Source organism: Zootoca vivipara, chromosome 12, assembly GCF_965207765.1.
Source record: "Zootoca vivipara chromosome 12, rZooViv2.hap1.1, whole genome shotgun sequence".
NCBI lineage: Eukaryota > Metazoa > Chordata > Lepidosauria > Squamata > Lacertidae > Zootoca > Zootoca vivipara.
The window spans coordinates 37,129,919-37,148,432 of record NC_142595.1 but is presented as its reverse complement, the minus strand read 5'-3'; the positions used below and the strand labels follow the sequence as shown (position 1 = coordinate 37,148,432).

The window sequence follows — 18,514 nt, the reverse complement described above, 5'->3', positions numbered from 1 at the left end:
TTAAATGAAAAATAAATGTAGCAATTTTCTGTGGCTTTTATGTTCAGAGTTCACAGAGGGAGATGATTGCAGAAACGCTCAACAGTTTCAAAAGCCACCTCAGGATAATGGAAAAGGTCTAAACAATATTGGATGGAGATAAATCAAACATTCATGCATAAGAATGAGGGAGGGGGTGAAATAAAGGAAAGAAAATGACCTGAACACTGTCATTTATAGGAAAAAATTTATTGAGAATGATCATTCCCTCAGCTTGTTTTGAATTAACATTTTATGTTGTTTTCCCCTTCTTTAAACCTACCAAAATAACATTTTGGTAGAACATCTGCTGTGGGCCCATAAGGCAAGGGGAGGTTGAAGTTTATATTCTACCAGCAAAGGTTCCCAGTGCACGCTCACTATCCCAGCGTTGTATCTGAAGGGAGGGAAATAGAAAGGAGGTTGCGGAAGCTTAGTCAACAGCCCCAGACATTGTAGTACTTAGGGCAAAATAAATCAAGTTATATCTTCCCACAGTAATGAATATCATCAACGTTATCATAATTCACAATGATCAGTTCTCAAACAGTATTCTCAAACAGTATTCCAAAATCTCCCACCTGAGGGAGAAATATTGTGATCAAGAACCTGTGTACTTTGCTGTATTTTTTAATTTTAGAATAATCTGATTAGGCCAGGCATGGGAAACTCCAGGTGTTGTTAGAGTGACAACTCCCATTATGCCATCCCGACCATTGACCATGTTGGAGCTAGCAGGAGTTGTGGTCCAGCAACAGCTGGAGAGCCACAGGTTCCCCATCTGTGGCTAAGCAATCCAAATTCTATGCTGAGAAAATTGGATTTTGTGACCCATATAAATTATGTAAATTTAGAAAATGTTTTGTATAGCTTATTCTGCACTTGATACTGTATTTTTTCAAAACTCTGGTTTTGCTAGTCCTGAAGAGCTAGTGGCCTGGAATTTTGGGCCTGGTCTATGCAGCAAACTAAGATACCAGAATGATCCTGAGGCAGAACAACAACACTTCAGACACTAGCTGTGGGATACCATTCTTGTGTGAAAGTCCTCATAAGAAAATAAAATAAAACATTCAAGGCAAATAAAAAGCTACCAGATCAGCTATCTGCTGTGTTAGTTTTCTTCTTACTGGAAGGTTGTTGTTTTTTAATGCAAAGGAGCACTAGCAGTCTGAAGTGACTTTAAAGATAGTGTACATACATATATTTCTGCTGTTCAGCCAGCATATCTTGCTATGTATCTGATTGTGCTCCAAGGATCCTCTGTGATAAAGGATTTTGCATAAAGATACTAAAAATTGCCCAAAATGCAGGATACAACTTGAGTCTTGGCAAAAAAATTATCATTTGCTACGTTTGCATCAAGCTGCCCCCTTTTAAAGTAAGGCAAGTTGTCATCCCCCTCCCCAAGGCTGAAATTTGGTTCAAGGTACAAAATAAGCCCCATTTCATTCCCAAAACGTTAAAGAGCATTTTAAAGCAAAAACAAAATGAAACCATACCTGTTGTTTCAACTCCATGTTGGTTATAACTTCATTGACATTGTTGAAAAGAAAGAGTGCAGCTAACTTGATGCTTTTTTACTTACCCAGGAAACGGGACACAGGGATTTGAAGACCCTGTGGTACCATTCACACACCTTGATGTCCTTGCCGTTGGCTTTTACAGTCTTCACACAGCGGTGATAATCTGCACGGAAGGAAAGAGAAGCAACATGTCAACTTCTAAAGTGTCATCACTCCTGTTTCTGCAATGGTGGACATTTAATGTCTGCTTCAGTTCCATATCAGCTGTAGCTTTGTGTCAGCCAGCAGGAGTCACCCTCCCTGTAATGATTAAAAGTTCCTCTAGCCAGCTGGAATACATTCAAGTAAGATACCGGCATCTCAGTCTGAACCTACCAACAGGATATACTGAAGCAGAAGAGCACATGGCTCCCTCTTGGCTTTGACTCCAGCGACATTAACAGTACAATCCTATGCATGTCTAGTCAGAAAAAGTAAGCCCTCTTGAGCTCAATGGGAGTGTGAAAGATCTAGTGGAGGGGGATTTTGCTTACTGTTAGACCCACCCACCATTTCACTAGGGTGAAATCCCAAACTCTCCAGGAGGTGCTGGTGAGCTACAATGGAATATAGAGTTTCATTTACAGTGGTCCTCAACCTTGGGCCTCCAGATGTTTTGAGACTACAATTCCCATGATCCCTGACCACTGGTCCTGCTAGCTAGGGATCATGGGAGTTGTAGGCCAAAAACATCTGGAGGCCCAAGGTTGAGGACCACTAATTTAAAAGACAGAGTGCTACTTCCAGATGGGGAGAATTTTGACTTTTTGGTTTATGTATCAGAATGTATTCAAAGCAGCATTTAGTTGAAAAAAAGGGATCCTCCTGATACCCAAGACAATTTCTTTTTTTTTCTTGCCATTTTCACAGGCATTTCACAGGCATTTCCCCCAGGTCAGCAAATGTTTTCAGCAGGGGTGTCCCGTTTCAGCATGTTTTCCACTGTCCCTCAGACCTTGTGGGGGGTTGGATTATATTTTGGAAGAAAAAAAAAGTATGAACGAATTCCTATGCCCCACAAATAACCAAGAGATGCCTTTTAAATAAAAGCACACATTCTACTCATGTAAAAACATGCTGATTCCTGGTCCATCCGCGGGCCGGATTGAGAAGGCGATTGGGCCTTAGGTTGCCTACCCATGAGGTTAGGAAGTGCATCTAAGCATATATACGATGAAAAGCCTCTGACAAATAAAATATATCTTATCAGCCTGCCCCTCCCGAATATCTCAAAAGTAGTTCAATACAATGCATGAATAATCTCGCCCAATGCAGCCATATCACCCTCTTTTACCCACCCAGGTAGTTCTGGTAGCAGTTCTTGGTCTGGTTGGTGTTTGGAAAGCGTGGGTCAAATGGGGCTGTGAGATAGTCACCCTGTTTTTTCTTCAGTTGGTTGAGTTCTTCTGCTGATGGTGCAGCAGCTGAAAAGGTCTGCATTTCTGAGTGGGGGAAAGATGAGAGACTCAAGTAACCTGCAACACCGCTCATCGTCAGAGCAGACAACCACCCCAGCTCTCAGCTACATCCTAGAGAACCTAAGAAATAGCGTTTAATTCCCAGTTCCTTTGCTCTAACAGCAGGGTTGCCACATTTCAAAAAGTAAAAACCAGGATACCCCAAAGTTGTTGAGCATATTTTTTTTACAAAACCGCGATTTTTCGATTGATCCCAGACATCAATTCCGCCTTTGAAATCCCAGTAACGCCTGGGAAAATTCCGACATGTGGCAGTCCTATCTAACAATCCCAAGGCGCTGCAATATTGATACACCCCTGGTTTTCTCTTGGCCTAGTGTTCAACCCAACCCGGCCCATGCTTTAGCCTAGCAGTTCTCATATTCCTTCCAAACTCTTATTCCCCTCCTTGCAACATCGACTTCTCTGCTTTAGTCCTTCCTTTCCACAGATGTCACATTACAATGACTTGTCATGGGCCTCTTAACTCCTAGCTGTTGCCACCAGTGGTGTACCTAGGCTCCCTTGCACCCTTGGCAAGGAGCTGTATCGGTGCCCCCCACCCGACACTTGCGCTCCTCTTCCAAGGTGTCTAGAGCAGCCTGTGCTACTCTGCCGCTCAGACTTGTAGTGTTAGAAGAGGCCACGAGGCTCATCTAGTCCAACCCCCTGCAATGCAGGAATCTTTCACCCTACGTGGGGTGAAAGACACACTCTGGGATCTGGCCAAAGGCCCTTTTAGTCCAGCATCCTATTGTCACAGTGGCCAACTGGATGTGTCCGCATGCAGGACCTGAGTACAATGGTACTCTTTCGTTCACGATCCCCTCATGATCCTGCTCCGTCCTCACTGGTGATTCCTAGGGCATTCATAGGCCTCTCTGCCAATCAAAGCACTGAAGGAAAACCAACCCCGGGATTATGGATTGTATGGCAGCTGCAAACTGGCAAGGTTTTCCTAGAGGACTGAGGTAGTGGTTTCGTTCCAACTTTTCTCTCCCTCAACCCCCACATGGAGTAGCAGCCCAAGAAATTTCCAGAAGGTGCTGAAGGGAAAACCCTTCAGCCAATCAAATGGCAGATACCCTCCTCCTGGCACAACTGACAGTGGGTTGGGAATAACTGCCACGGAATCTTCTGGAAGGCGTACAAAGAGAAGAATGGACAGTGGTGTGTCTTAGCAGCCAGATAGGCCAAAACGTTCTCACCTCTGCCAGAGAAAAGAGGCCACTGTTCAATCCTGTTTCACACACACACACACAAAAGCTGAGGGAAAAATGATGTGGAATCTTCCTGATTCAAATTATAGAATAGAAGTCTGTCCATCCCGCCTCCCCACACCCCCTTTTTATGACTCCCAATGATGGCTGTTGCCAAATTTGGAGAGGGCTCTTTTTTAAGGGGGAGGGGGATGTAACTGCAGTGAGTTTGGTGTTTGCATAAATCTATGCCGTGTCCTTTCCCTGGAGGGTGCCAGTGTCCCCAAAAGAAAGCAAAGTAGACACAAGAGTTAGGCACAAAGCAAATATGTTTATTGTTCAGCTGAACAGATCTAACCTGCAGCTCACACCAGAAAGGCAGGCAACTTGCATCCACTAGGACTGTTCCCTAAAGATACTCCTACAGCCTTTGCTCTTCTGTTGTCAGCTATAAGTAGAATTGCAGTTGGCTTTCCACACTCTCAGTAGTCCAGCATTTTTGCCTTGGCCAGAAGGACCCACTGCCAACAACAACAATTTATTATTTATACCCCGCCCATCTGGCTGGGTTTCCAACAGAATATTAAAAACACAATAAACCATCAAACTTTAAAAACTTTCCTAAACAGGGCTGCCTTCAGAAAGTCAGGTAGTTGTTTATTTCCTTGACATCTGATGGGAGGGCATTCCACAGGGCGGGGGCCACTACCAAGAAGGTCCTCTGCCTGGTTCCCTGTAACCTCACTTCTCACAGGGAGGGAACCTCCAGAAGACCCTCAGACTGGCCCTCAGTGTCCGGGTTGAACAGCGGGAGACTTCTTCAGGTATACTGGGTCGAGGCTGTTTAGGGCTTTAAAGGTCAGCAGCAACACCATGAATTGTGCTCGGAAATGTACTACTGGAGGCCAATGTAGTTCGGCGACCACCCCCAGTCACCAGCCTAGCTGCCGCATTCTGGATTAGTTGCAGTTTCCGGATCACCTTCAAAGGTAGCCCAACCACGTAGAGCGCATTGCAGTAGTCCAAGAGGGAGATAGCTAGAGCATGCACCACTCTGGCGAGACAGTCCACGGGCAGGCAGGGTCTCAGCTGACGTACCAGATGGAGCTGGTAGACAGGTGCCCTGGACACAGATTTGACCTGTGCCTCCATGGACAGCTGTGAGTCCAAAATGACTCTCAGGCTGCGCACCTGGTCCTTCAGGGGCAGTTACCTTATTCAGGACCAGGGAGTCCTCCATACCCACCTGCCCCCTGTCCCCTCAAAACAGTACTTCTGTATTGTCAGGATTCAACCTCAATCTGTTAGCCGCCACCCATCCTCCAACCGTGGCGCCATTGTCCTGCAGAGTTGTAGAGCAGGCTCCATTTCTTTCTGGGATGGACTCTGAGAAGGGGGGTGCCCCTGCTCTGGAGAGGGGCTTAAAGGAGACTGTGGCCTGCTTGGCTTTGGGGGTTTCATGTTTGCTGTCTGTGTAAGGGACTGCTCCGATCCCGACTCCCTAGCATAGGAGCAGCCAAAGTGGCCAGTTTCTCAGAAGTTATTTCAGCTGGCTGGCTGGCTGACTAGCCTGGATGGACTAGATGCTGTTGCCTTAGCACACTCCACTCCAAAAGGTCCAGCAGCTCCTGCGGTCAGTGAGCCCTCTCCTGGGCCTGAGTAACTAAATAACAGTGGAGTGGACTTTGTCAGGAGGTGGTGGGCGCTTCTTCATGGAAGGTTTTTAATAAGAGATAGGATAGGCCATCTGCTTTAGTTGAGATTGCTTGCATTGCAGGAGGTCCCTTCCAACTCTACAACTCTCTGATATGATTCTAGGATCTAGGTACCCTGATTTTGGATGCTCCTGCCTCTTTAATGTAAAAAATCCTCCATAATGTTCTCCCTCCTCACTCTCCAAGGCCAAATAGTCTTAGTTTAGCCATGGACATCTCAGCACTTGGTGCTTTGGGCAAGCAGCTGAGAGTTGGCACCTCCGGCAGCACCATCATATGTGTGTGTGTGTGTGTGTGTGTGTGTGTGTGTGTGTGTGTCTCAGCACTTTTTTGGGTACCAGCACTTTCCCTGCAAAAACTTGCTCTTTAAACACTAGGTTGGAACAAGCAGCAATTTGGATTTTCCAAGCTAGCTTTTTCTCCTGAGGGAGAAAATTTTAATGGTGCTCCAACCCTCCACCTCACCCACCCACCTATCCAACAAATTATCCACAAGTGGAGTGATAACATTTCTTCATTTGGCAGGTCACACTTGAGCATGGGTAAGCAAACTAAGGCCCAGGGGCCAGATCCGGCCCAGTTGCCTTTTGGATCCGGCCCACAGACTATCCGGGAATCACTGTGTGGATCAGCGTGGATCTGATCATTCGGGCTGTGCCAGCACGCGCATACAGCGGCGCCTTCTTCCTCCCTCCCTCCTCCTGGCTTCTCCCTGCCTCTGCCGAGAGCCGAGAGGAAGGGGGCTGCAGCAGCAGCATTAGTGCTCCAGTGCCCGCCATTGTAAGCAGGCTCAATTCGGGCTTTGTTGCTGCCAGCCCTTCTCCAGAGCCCTTTCGCACCGTCCTGCCGCTGCCAGCACCTGCGGCTCGCAAGACACAGGTAAGCTCGCCGGGGCTCGTCCAGTGCTGTGGAGAAGGGAGGGTAGAGTCGGTGTGTGGGGATGGCTTATACCTGAGTATAGAATGTGTCATTTTATTTAAAATGCATCTCTGGGTTATTTGTGGGAATTCGTTCATATTTCCCCTCCCAAAATATAGTCTGGCCCCCCACAAGGTCTAAGGGACAGTGGACCGGCCCCCTGCTGAAAAAGTTTGCTGACCCCTGCACTTGAGGGTGACCATCTGGCTTACAGTCATAGGCATCAAGGCCTCATGTCAATGATTTGTGAGTTCTGCTTGGGTTTGGCTCTAACCAGAAAAGGAAAGAAAACAAGACCTCCTCCTCCTCTTTCTTCTATGTTTATTAAAAAATAGTCTGATACTTGGCATATCCATAGCAACGAGTTGTTCCAATTTCTTTTTATATACATAAGTAACCTTTATTGAGTAGTATCCTGGCTCACTCATCACTTCAACACGGGCTGTGACGGGAAACAAATGTGCTGTGGACTCCATCAAGACAAGGTCCTTTCAAAGTGGTTCAGTTACAACTTCTGAAAGCAAGAGCAGGGGAGCACAATGGGTTACAACACACCATCTATTTAAGGTGGTCCTATCCTGTTTTGCAATTTAGAGGCCTCAAGGCAGCTTACCTAACAAATGCAAGCTATATAAATCATAACTATCAAAGAGTGGTTGTCCTCTTTATCATTGCTTCCCTACATCCAGGATCTTAGATACCATTAAAAAGCTTGGGTAACTAGAAGGGACCTAAAGGATAGTAATGATGGTGCCAGGCAAGCATGACTAGGCAGAGAAACCCTCTCCCTGTTAGCTGTCTACTAGGACTGAGCCTAGGGCTTGCCGATCAGAAGGTCGGTGGTTCGAATCCCCATGACGGGGTGAGCTCCCGTTGCTTGGTCCCTGCTCCTGTCCACCTAGCAGTTCGAAAGCACGTCAAAGTGTAAGTAGATAAATACGGTAGGTACCGCTCTGGCGGGAAGGTAAATGGTGTTCCATGTGCTGCTCTGGTTCTCCAGAAGCAGCTTAGTCATATTGGCCACATGACCCGGAAGCTGTCTGCGGACAAACACCAGCTCCCTTGGGCCTATATAGTGAGATGAGCGCACAACCCCAGAGTCGTCTGCGACTGGACCTAACAGTCAGGGGTACCTTTACCTTTTTAGGACCTAAGCAGGATACAGCCTTTGCCCTTCTGTTGTAAGCTATAAGTGGAACTGCACTTGACTTTCCACACTATCAGTAGTCCGGCATTTTTGCTCGGGGCTAATGTTCTGTCTACCCTGGTTGTCATCATCATCATCATCATCATCATGGCCTGGTGGCCATGATGTAGCTGCAATGGGTGGGGCAGCACACCTTTCCCATAACCCTTGTGATTTGTGTCATTTTATGACCCCCATTATATTTTAAATCATTATTGTCATTATCGTTAAAATGGAAAGTGTTTTGGGGAGGGGTGGTAAAACTAAATGGACAAATTTCCATTGGAGCTTCAGTAGTTTATAAATGCAGAAAGAAGCCCCTGGAAGAAAGAAGGTATCCCTGGAAGCCCCTGGAAGAAAGAAGAAAGCATGGGAGAACTTTTACACTATGGGCTGGTTCATATATGACTGCAACGTCAAGTGAAGGCTGGCACATGGGAATAATAATTTAATATCACAGATCATCACCTGAAATGCACATTTTGCTGTCTCACCAGTACCATCCATTTAATACCACTCTTATATCATGGTCTCATAGATAACCCTAGCAACTGTAGTTTGTTCAGGGTGCTGGGAATTGTAGGTCTATGAGTTCCGCGTCCTAAGCATATACAGTACTACAGTTCCCAGGAATCTTTGGTGGAAGACAAAATCTTTAAAGTTGCATTAGAGTACTTCAAATGTATGGTGTGGGTTAGGTTTAGCAACTTACATTAGAGTCCAGTACCTTGTAATCACCTTTGCCTTTCAATCTCTCCAGCGATGAGGACAGGACGCTATAGATGGTTATGAAAGTAGGGCTGCTTCTTTGTCTCACTGCAAAGCAAATGGAGCCATTAGTACCGTAGGTGCCTGGCTCTCAGTGACCATTATGGTGGGGGATATGGGAGCTAAGCATTGCTGTAGATCACTTAATTGGCATTTCGTCTTACCTGAACTCAGAGCCTTCCCCAATTTGCTCATGGACTTATTGCTCCTAGTAAAAAAGAAGTTTAATTAGTTCAATTTGTACAAAGAGTTAAACATATAGTTATTGATTCCTTAGTCTTCTTCTTCTTCTTCTAAGGTTTAAAATGGCCTGAGACCATTTACTGGCCTGCTTGGAATCCCAGGAATAAGTTTTAATTAAAAGAAGTATGTGTCTGTGAGATCGTATATAACCAACATGCTTATGTCTAATTAACATATGAAAGAGTTGTTGAACTTTTTTAAAAAAATGGTTGAACTTTTTTGGGAGATCACAGATCACGGACATTTCCTTTAAAATGTAAAACAAAACAAAACAAACCTGGAGGAAAGCTTTTGTTGGGGAGGCAGGCTTTTTAATGTTTTTTGAGGCTTGGGGAGCAGCTGTCTGCCCTTGGCCGCGCCCATGAGATTTAGCAATGTCCCCTCACGTTGGAACTACTAGGTAATCAAGTTTTTGTTCTCCCCTAGTCTACCTGAGAAGCTTAGTGGGTGAAGAGATTTGAGCTGTTTGCTCCAGCTCAACCGCATGACTCTGATCAGTCATACTTGGGTTCCTAAACCAATAATGTAGGAACTTTCACCACTTTGTAACTAAGGTCTGTGCAACTTTTTTAAACACATAAATCTGACTTTTAGAGAGTTTGTAAGCAAACCGTTTTTAACTTACCAAATGTGTGGTTTTTTCCTATGGAGCAGGGGGATTTTGGAAAGAAACTTTTTAAGGGGACATTTTGGATTTCACTTGAAAGGGCATATTTTAAAGGTCTAACTTCCTATATTTCCACGCTTTACTTTGCTGCACATATTGTGACTTTAAATCTCTGCTCGGGTTCTCTCAGCAAAAAGTACTTGCCCCAAACTTGGATCTTGGCATCCAGGAATTCTCTTTTCTATATTATTTTCCCCTTGAACCAACACCTTCTAGATCTCATTGAGGCAGAAGTGAGAAAATAATATGACTGCAGATATCATTAAGTGTTATACAGAATAGAAATGAATGGACATGGGGGTGATAGGGTGGTAGGCTGCTCCCATGTGCCTTCCCTTTGAACATACAGAGAATCCTGAATGTGCAGGATTTCTGATCATAGGAAGAAAGGGCTCTCAGTGCTAGTTGCCACTTGGTTCTCCCAGCTTACCTGTGTGGTTTCCCTGTGGCGCTTCTGGACTGGATTTGCTTAGCTAGATCTCTACTTTGCTTTTCTGTTTCCAGTGCTTTGCTCTGAGGTCTTGACATCTGGCCACCTGCTTTGGAGGGCCTCACATCCGCATTATCCCAGCCTTGATCAGAAGGTCCCACTGCCAGCGATGCCTTTGTCCTGCGGAGTTGTAGAGAAGGCTCCTTTTCCTCCAGGGGTGGACTCTGAGAAGTGGGGTGCTCCTGCTCTGCAGAGGAGCTTAAAGGAGTCTGTGGCCTGCTAGGCTCTGGGGATTTCACATCTGTGTGGAGTTGTAGAGAAGGCTCCTTTTCCTTCGGGGATGGACTCTGAGAAGGGGGGAGCCCCTGCTCTGGGGAGGGGCTTAAAGGAGTCTGTGGCCTACTTGGCTTTGGGGACTTCACATCTGTGCGGAGTTGTAGAGAAGGCTTCTTTTCTTTCGGGGATGGACTCTGAGAAGGGGGGCGCCCCTTCGGGGATGGACTCTGAGAAGGGGGGCGCCCCTTCGAGGATGGACTTTGAGAAGGGGGGCGCCCCTTCGGGGATGGACTCTGAGAAGGGGGGCGCCCCTTCGAGGATGGACTTTGAGAAGGGGGGCGCCCCTTCGGGGATGGACTCTGAGAAGGGGGGCGCCCCTTCGAGGATGGACTTTGAGAAGGGGGGCGCCCCTGCTCTGGGGAGGGGCTTAAAGGAGTCTGTGGCCTGCTTGGCTTTGGGGATTTCACGCCTGCTGTCTGTGAACGTGAGGGGCTGCTCCGATTCCGACTCCCAAACTTAGAAGGAGCAGCCAAAGTGGCCAGTTCCCCAGAAGTCATTCGATCATGCCAGCTGAGTTGTCTGGATGGGTTAGATGCGGCTGCCTTAGCACCCACTCCACGAGGTCCAGCAGCCACTGAGGTGGGAGATCTTGGGGCAGAAGTGGCTGGTGGTGATCTGGAAGTGTGCCCCTGGAAAGGAAAAAGGAGATGCTATCCTCCTGGCCTAGGTGGGGAATGAAGTCCCAAAAGGCAGGGAAAGAAAAAGGCAATTATCATACCTTTGCTTCCAAGGAAAGCTTGGCCCACCCAATTCTTGATGAGCTAGAGCTCCTGCTTTCTGAATCCATTCAGGAAGGTGTTCACCTGAGCACTGCCAGCTGAGCGCTTTCTAGCTGTTGGGTGGGAGAGTCCACTAGACTACATGGGCAGGGGACCATGTAAAAACATTTTGCCTATAGTACTACAATATAAAACATGGAGCACCCCCCCCCCATCCCGATCTTTTGCTTTTAAACATCTTGCCTGAAGAGTAGTTCTGGAGAACTCAAAAGCTTGCACACCATTTTGTTATATTTTGGTAACTTGGTCATAAGAACATAAGAAGATCCTGCTGGATCAGGCCAATGGCCCATCTAGCCCAGCATCCTGTTCTCACAACTGCCTACCAGATGCCTACAGGAAACCTGCAAGCAGGTCCAATAAAGCAGCTCTGAATATGGATTGTAGAACATGGACAGCATTTGATTTCTTGTGAAGAACTGAAACTGCTCTTCTCCCAGGCTCTGGCTTCCCACATTGGTGCCATTTTTTTTTGTCATAAAGCACCCCGAGTCTGACAGCCAGTGGTTCATCTGTAATGGCATCTACAGAGTCAGAGAAGGAAACGTTCAGACTCTTTAACTGTCCTTACCTCCCTGGCTGGGATTCCACGGGTTTCTTGAGCAGAGCGGCCAGCAACACCTTTAGAGGAGGAAAAGGAGAGGAGGCAGGAAGCAAGATAGTGAATGTTGTGGAGGCTCCAGAGAGACCTGTGGGTGAAGAGGGGTCTGTAGAAAAGGGAAATACACCCCTGTTCCCCCAGCCGCTTCAGACACTCAGCTGCATAAAAGCTGATGTTTAACCTGAGCGGGGCCCTTGACTTGAATCCTTCCATCCTTACCTGATTTTCGGATGGTACGTTTTGCAGCAGGGACACTTTCCCTGCAATGGAAAGGCTGGGATGAAAACTGCACCAAAAAAACCACACACCACAGTTTGACCAGAGCTGAATCATTGACTCCAGCCTTCCCCAACTTGGTGCCTTCCAGATGTTTTGGACTCTAACCAGGGCTGGGCCCAGGACACCTTGTCACTTGAGGCATCCCACCTCGATTCCCTGCTACTCTGGCCTGTGTGGCAGTGGAGTATGTCAGGCAGACGCAACTGTGGTGTGGAAAGGGCATGGTTGTAGATGAGGTGGCAGGTGAGGCAGTGCGGAGGCAGCACAGAGGCAGTGGCGAGAGCAGTGCGCTCCTCGGTCCTGATCTGCTACCTGAGGCAACTGCCTCACTGTGCCTCATCCCCACTGTTCCTCATCTCCCATCACCCCTAGCCAGCATGGTCAAAGGTCAGGGATGGTGGGAGTTGTAATCCAAAACATCTGGAAGGCAGCACATTGGGGAAAGCAGATTTACTCACTTCACAGAGATGGGAACAGGGACACAGTTGTGCTACCTGTATTCTCATTGTAAAGTTTGCTAGCAAGGCCTCTCCTCCGCCACTACCCCTCACCACCCCATTGCATATTGTTGAAGACTCAGTCCTCCCCCCACCCCTAGGACTGGAGTGGCCTGACCACCAACTTAAAAGCAACAACTGTTTTTGTCCTTTTGTTTAAAGAGCAAAACACAGGTGCCTGACAATGTGTTCTCTCTACAAAATGTACCAGTACTTCCAAATACCCCTTGATTGTGAACTCATTGCATTTCCACAGTTGGGTCGTTAATCCATGTTCACGTGACATTATCCAAAATTCCTATGTCTCCTGGGTTTTGTTATAAGATAATACTGTTGGGTGAAATGTTTCTCAAGCCAACTTCGCACTGATTGGAGTGCTTAAACCATTCCTAATTTCTAGCCGAGATACACACCTTTGCATAGGGTAAAGACATCCCCGCCCCATCCATGTCCCCTGCTGTATTCAGAAGCTAATCTGACAGTAGTGAAGCTGTGCTGATGTGAACAGCTAGTGTAGCTGGCCAGGTACAAGACCATGGTGCAAAGCATAATGAATAAATGAAATACAACTCCTTCCATGCTCCAGAGCAGCTGCATTGGGCACAAAGGCTGAAGGGGGGAAAGTACTGCTTCAATGGACTACAGTACTGCAGAGCTTTCCAAACATTTCATGTTGGTGACACACTTTTTAGACATGCATCATTTTGCGACACAGTAATTCAGTTTTACCAGCAAACTGGAGGTTAAACTAACCCCTTTCCAGTCCGGGGAGGAGCGCGGGGAGGATTCATGCAACATACCTACACACTGCAGCCAACACACTAACATCGCAACACACAAGTTTGGAAAGCTCTGGACTAACGTATCAGGGCCTGTCCAGCTTAAATGTTCTCATCAGCATCGCAAAGACAATGAGCTAGGCTGCAGTGCTTTCCAGGAAGGGAGGTGGGCATTTCCCTCCACTCCCTGGAGGCCACCTTGTCCTGGGCTCTGTGTGTAAGAGGTATGTTTGTGCCTTGAGCTGATGCTGGAAGCCAGAGGCACAGAAGCATGTCTGCTCCGTGCTGGACTTGGGGCTCCCCTGGAAACCAAGTAGGGAAGCAAGACCTGTTAGGATGCTAATACTATAAGTCCATTTGGATCCCTTCCAGTCGGGATTCAGGCCTCATCATGGGACTGAAACTGCCCTGGTCACACTGGTTGATGATCTCCAGCAGGCTAGGGACAAAGGTGAGAGCTGTTTCCTAGTCCTGCTGGATCTCTCAGCGGCTTTTGACACCATCAACCATAATATCCTTCTGGACCATCTAGAGGGGTTGGGAGCTGGGGGTACTGTTATACAGTGGTTCCGCTCCTTCCTCCTGGGCCATGTTCAGAAAGTGGTGGTGGGAGATAAGTGTTCAGACCCCTGGGCTCTCACTTGTGGGGTGCCTCAGGGTTCTGTCCTCTCCCCCATGCTTTTTAACATGTACATGCAGCCGCTGGGAGAGCTCATCAGGGGGGTTGGGCTGGGTGTTCATCAGTATGCGGATGATACCCAGCTCTACTTCTCTTTCAAATCAGAACCAGTGAAGGCAGTGAAGGTCCTGTGTGAGTGCCTGGAGGCGGTTGGAGGATGGATGGTGGCTAACAGATTGAGGTTGAATCCTGACAAGACAGAAGTACTGTTTGTGGGGGACAGGAGACGGGCAGGTGTGGAGGATTCCCTGGTTCTGAATGGGGTAACTGCCCCTGAAGGACCAGGTGTGCAGCCTGGGAGTCATTTTGGACTCACAGCTGTCCATGGAGGCGCAGGTCAATTCTGTGTCCAGGGCAGCTGTCTACCAGCTCCATCTGGTACGCAGGCTGAGACCCTACCTGCCTGCAGACTGTCTAGCCAGAGTGGTGCATGCTCTAGTTATCTCCCGCTTGGACTACTGCAATGCGCTCTGCATGGGGCTACCTTTGAAGGTGACCCGGAAACTACAACTAATCCAGAATGCGGCAGCTAGACTGGTGACTGGGAGCGGCCGCCGAGACCACATAACACCGGTCTTGAAAGATCTACATTGGCTCCCAGTACGTTTCCGAGCACAATTCAAAGTGTTCGCGCTGACCTTTAAAGCCCTAAATGGCCTTGGTCCAGTATACCTGAAGGAGCGTCTCCACCTCCATCATTTTGCCCTAACACTGAGGTCCAGCACCGAGGGCCTTCTGGCGGTTCCCTCGTTGCGAGAAGCCAAGTTGCAGGGAACTAGGCAGAGGGCCTTCTTGGTGGTGGCGCCTGCCCTGTGGAACGCCCTCCCAACAGATGTCAAAGAGGAAAACAACTACCAGACTTTTAGAAGGCATCTGAAGGCAGCCCTGTTCAGGGAGGCTTTTAATGTTTAATAGATTACTGGTTTGTTTGTTTTTTCCTGTTGGAAGCCGCCCAGAGTGGCTGGGGAAACCCAGCCAGATGGGCGGGGTATAAATAATAGATTATTATTATTATTATTATTATTATTATTATTATTATTATTAAGTCCATCCATCCTATGCTCTCAGGTTGTATATCCTAAAGACAACAGTGTCTCCACTGGCCGTCATTTCAAGGCAATGAACCCTGGGTAAGCACAGGCACCCCTGGAGTCTCTTGCCACTTGGAGACTAGGGCTGCGTGCAATGATATCATGTTTAGGGTTGTTAATCCCAATACAGACAAAACACATACATGGATCTTGACGTGCTCTTGACCAGGTTGGCTTCACGCAGTTGCTCCTTCACCATTTCATTGGAGTCTTCTTCAGCCATGACAATTTGAAGCCAATGCTGATGGAGAAAGACAGCGAGTCATGCATATGTATAAGGATACAGTAAGGATGGCAGCCAGGGACTGGGATGCGGGGAGGGGGGGAGGTTTAGGCACCCATAACAAACTAACTACACTTCCCAGGATTCTTTGGGGGAAAGGCAGGTTTTAAATGTATGGTGCATGTATGCATCAGAAACAGAGAGATCAATGGCTTGGCCAATGTGGTAGACTTTGAGAGGGCTTTGTTTCATGCGACTGACCTTCTCAGGCGTAGCACGAAAACTAGCGCTCTTCCATATCGTGTGGAGCCCGGATTGCTTTGACGTAAAGCTGATTGGATCACTGATCCTGCCATTGGCCACATTCAAGACGTAAATGAGACGCAGCCAGCGCTGAAAGATGATGTCCTCTTGCCCTGCAGGGGCACAGAGTTGCAGATAATATTTCCGGCCATTCGCCATCTTCACTCTCAGCTGCCGTTCATTCATGCTATGCACTTGAAACGCCACCAGGTTTAAAGAGATCAGCCTGCGGGCAGAGGAAAGACTCAGCCTAGGAACCTCTGAGGTGGTGGTGGTGGTGGTTTCTCTGGGAAGGTTTTGGGGCGATGGAGAACAGGAGCTGGGTGGCTGTGCTAGTCTCACCTAGTGATTTCCAGGTCTTTAGCCTTTGCCTCTATATCTCTGATGCCTTTTCTCACCCGGGCAATGACCATCATGTCTGGAAGTAGCAAACCTGGACGGCTGGACAAAATGCCAACCATAACTAAATTGGGTTGGTTGTGGATCACGGCATATTCCCCCGTCTTGGTTAACTGCATAGAGAGAGGAGGGTAAGGAGTCTGCTAAGAACAGAACAAATGCAGGGGTGATGGGCACCTCAAACAAGCTAGAGCACCTGGAACTGACCGGGCAATGCAGGGGGTGACTAACGGGACATTTCCCCAGCTGTTCCTTAAAGGATGGCCTTCTGCGGGCCTGGAGTCTCTTCAACTCGCTATCAAAACCAGGTGGAAGGAGGCACAAAATGGTCATTGCCTCTGGCTCCTCCTCCTGTTTGGGCTCCCCGACTCTCTGCCCTATCAGTCCCAGTGGGCACCAGCAGTGGCAGATCTTGGCGTCTCACATTTCTGTGGCGCCCTGTGCAATGTCAAAATTTGGCGCACCCCACCTCTCATACTCCATTCTAAATTGTATTTGTGGCATTCTTTGGGTGGGCTGAAGTCACCTCAGCCCTTAGGAATTGATGCCCCTGCTCCGACAGGGAGCCATGCAAGAGAAATCTCTCCCTTCTGTATGAAAAACCCCCACTGCCCAGCCATGACCAACGGTCCATCACCTGTAGAAAGGTTCCCTCCAAGATCTCCCCTTTTCCTAATGGAGCATACTCCGGCCTCCGCAGCAACTGCTTGAGTCTCCCTGTTGTTGAGGACCGGCCCTGTGGAACCCATTTGCCTTTGGGGGGCTTACGTGGAGCCTTCCTCCACTGACGTTCTAGGAGACAGACAGGGAAATAAAAACAAATAAAATGAAAAAATCAATCCCACCATAACCCCTCCCCCAGCCTAGAGGCCTCTCCCTTAAGATCACAGACTGCATGCACATACCAGTGTGTCCAAATTGAATTCCTCCAAGGAATCCCGGGTACTGCAGTTTGTTAAGGGGCTGGAAACTATAGCTCTTTAAGGGGGTAAATACAGCTTCCAGGATTTTTCGGGAGGGTGTGTTGCTTTAACAGGGGGGGGGGTAATTCTGTGTTGACATTACCTTTTTGTGTTTTAGTTAACATTATTTGAACTCCAATTGTTTGTTAACTGGCTGGATCTTCCCTACAAAAACAATCAAGAAGTATGCCTCAGGGAGTTTGAATGCTTAATTCTTATTGTGATTTAAAAGATGTGGCCAGTGTAAAGGTTCTGCAACCTTGATAATTCATCTGGGGCCATGATGTTCTCTCTAAAAGTATGAATTTGGGGGTGGTGTGGGGGGAACAACCATCTGTGGCAATATATGTAAAGAGCAAACATTTCATGAGTTGTCAAAATGATGACAATGTTCATTAGAACAGTTTTTAAAGGCTTGTTTTCTCTCTGCCCACTCTGTTGCTGAATGGAGCTGGCACTTTTACTCCAGGTTGACACACTAGCTTTCTTTACACCTGTTTCTTGTACTGTACATAGGATTGCTCCCCTAATAATTATTAAATTCTCGGGGGGGGGGGGAATCTGACAGTCCTCAAAAGAGGTTTAAATGACACATATGCCAACACTTGTATGCTATTTAAGTTGCACCATTGTGGCGTGACTTTGGTCACAAGAAAAGCTGCATGTAAAACACTTTTCAGTTAATATCACATTTTCTTAATGCTAACTAGCTCAAAGAAAAGAATAAAATGAAAACATATACCGGTAGACATTTCTGTTATGGGGGGGGGGTTGAGTATGTGTTTTTGTGACCAATGTAGCAAACTCATTGTTCTAAGCTCATCAGATTTAATTCCTAACGTAACATTTCTTGTCAGTTCACCAAGAAAGAAAGCAAAACTATCAATATAACAAAGGGCCGTGAACTGAACTTCTGAACAAAATAAGGAATTCTGAGTCGCCTTGCATGTCATGCTTCTGGTTGTTTTGCATGTGTGTAAAACGCCTTTTCAGAAAACTGGGAAAAATTATCTTTAGAATGCTATAAAACCTTTATCTTTAGAATGCTATAGAACCTGTTAACTATATGTGAAAATCAAAAATGGAGTCTGTAGGTTTACCTTTTTGATGGAAGTAGCTTGCATTTTACACACCCCACCCAGCTCAACAACCCAGCATCTTAGCTCCTCCTACCTTGAGTGTGTTTGTTCATAGCTGCGTTTTTTGTTCATAGCTGCTGTCTTTTGTGACTTAAAGGATCAGTGTTCGCGAACACCTCTTGTCTCTGCAACTGGTTCACCAGAAACTGACAGGCACCCCTCTCCCAGTGTAATATAATGTTGGCTTGCAAGCCTCCACATTGTGACATCAGCTGTCCAACAGGGGCCAGGCTGCTCAATTGTTGTCAGGCAGCTGAACGAATAGTAAAAGGGGACAGGGT

General features: G+C 47.2%; 2 protein-coding genes across 3 annotated transcripts; both read right to left on the bottom strand.

The window, feature by feature from the left end:
- Nucleotides 1-215: 215 nt before the first annotated feature.
- Nucleotides 216-4,991, bottom strand: COX6B2 (cytochrome c oxidase subunit 6B2). The gene is made up of 3 exons (XM_035136755.2): nt 2,882-4,991; nt 1,607-1,707; nt 216-415 (listed from the first exon to the last, which is right to left on the bottom strand). Exons 1-3 carry the CDS (start codon nt 3,072-3,074, stop codon nt 362-364), a joined length of 348 nt encoding a protein of 115 aa, XP_034992646.1. The 5' UTR covers nt 3,075-4,991; the 3' UTR covers nt 216-361.
- A 2,181-nt stretch (nt 4,992-7,172) lies between these two features.
- Nucleotides 7,173-16,920, bottom strand: LOC118095793 (uncharacterized). Of its 2 annotated transcripts, XM_088656174.1 has the most exons (10): nt 16,770-16,920; nt 16,076-16,245; nt 15,692-15,959; nt 15,351-15,448; nt 12,102-12,142; nt 11,853-11,902; nt 10,167-11,131; nt 8,991-9,034; nt 8,771-8,874; nt 7,173-7,386 (listed from the first exon to the last, which is right to left on the bottom strand). In XM_088656174.1, exons 2-10 carry the CDS (start codon nt 16,192-16,194, stop codon nt 7,378-7,380), a joined length of 1,698 nt encoding a protein of 565 aa, XP_088512300.1. In that variant the 5' UTR covers nt 16,195-16,245; nt 16,770-16,920; the 3' UTR covers nt 7,173-7,377. The 2 variants fall into 2 exon arrangements, with proteins under 2 accessions (XP_088512300.1, XP_088512299.1); XM_088656173.1 differs by lacking the exon at nt 16,770-16,920 and having other exon boundaries at nt 7,178-7,386; nt 8,786-8,874; nt 15,692-16,153.
- Nucleotides 16,921-18,514: the final 1,594 nt, after the last annotated feature.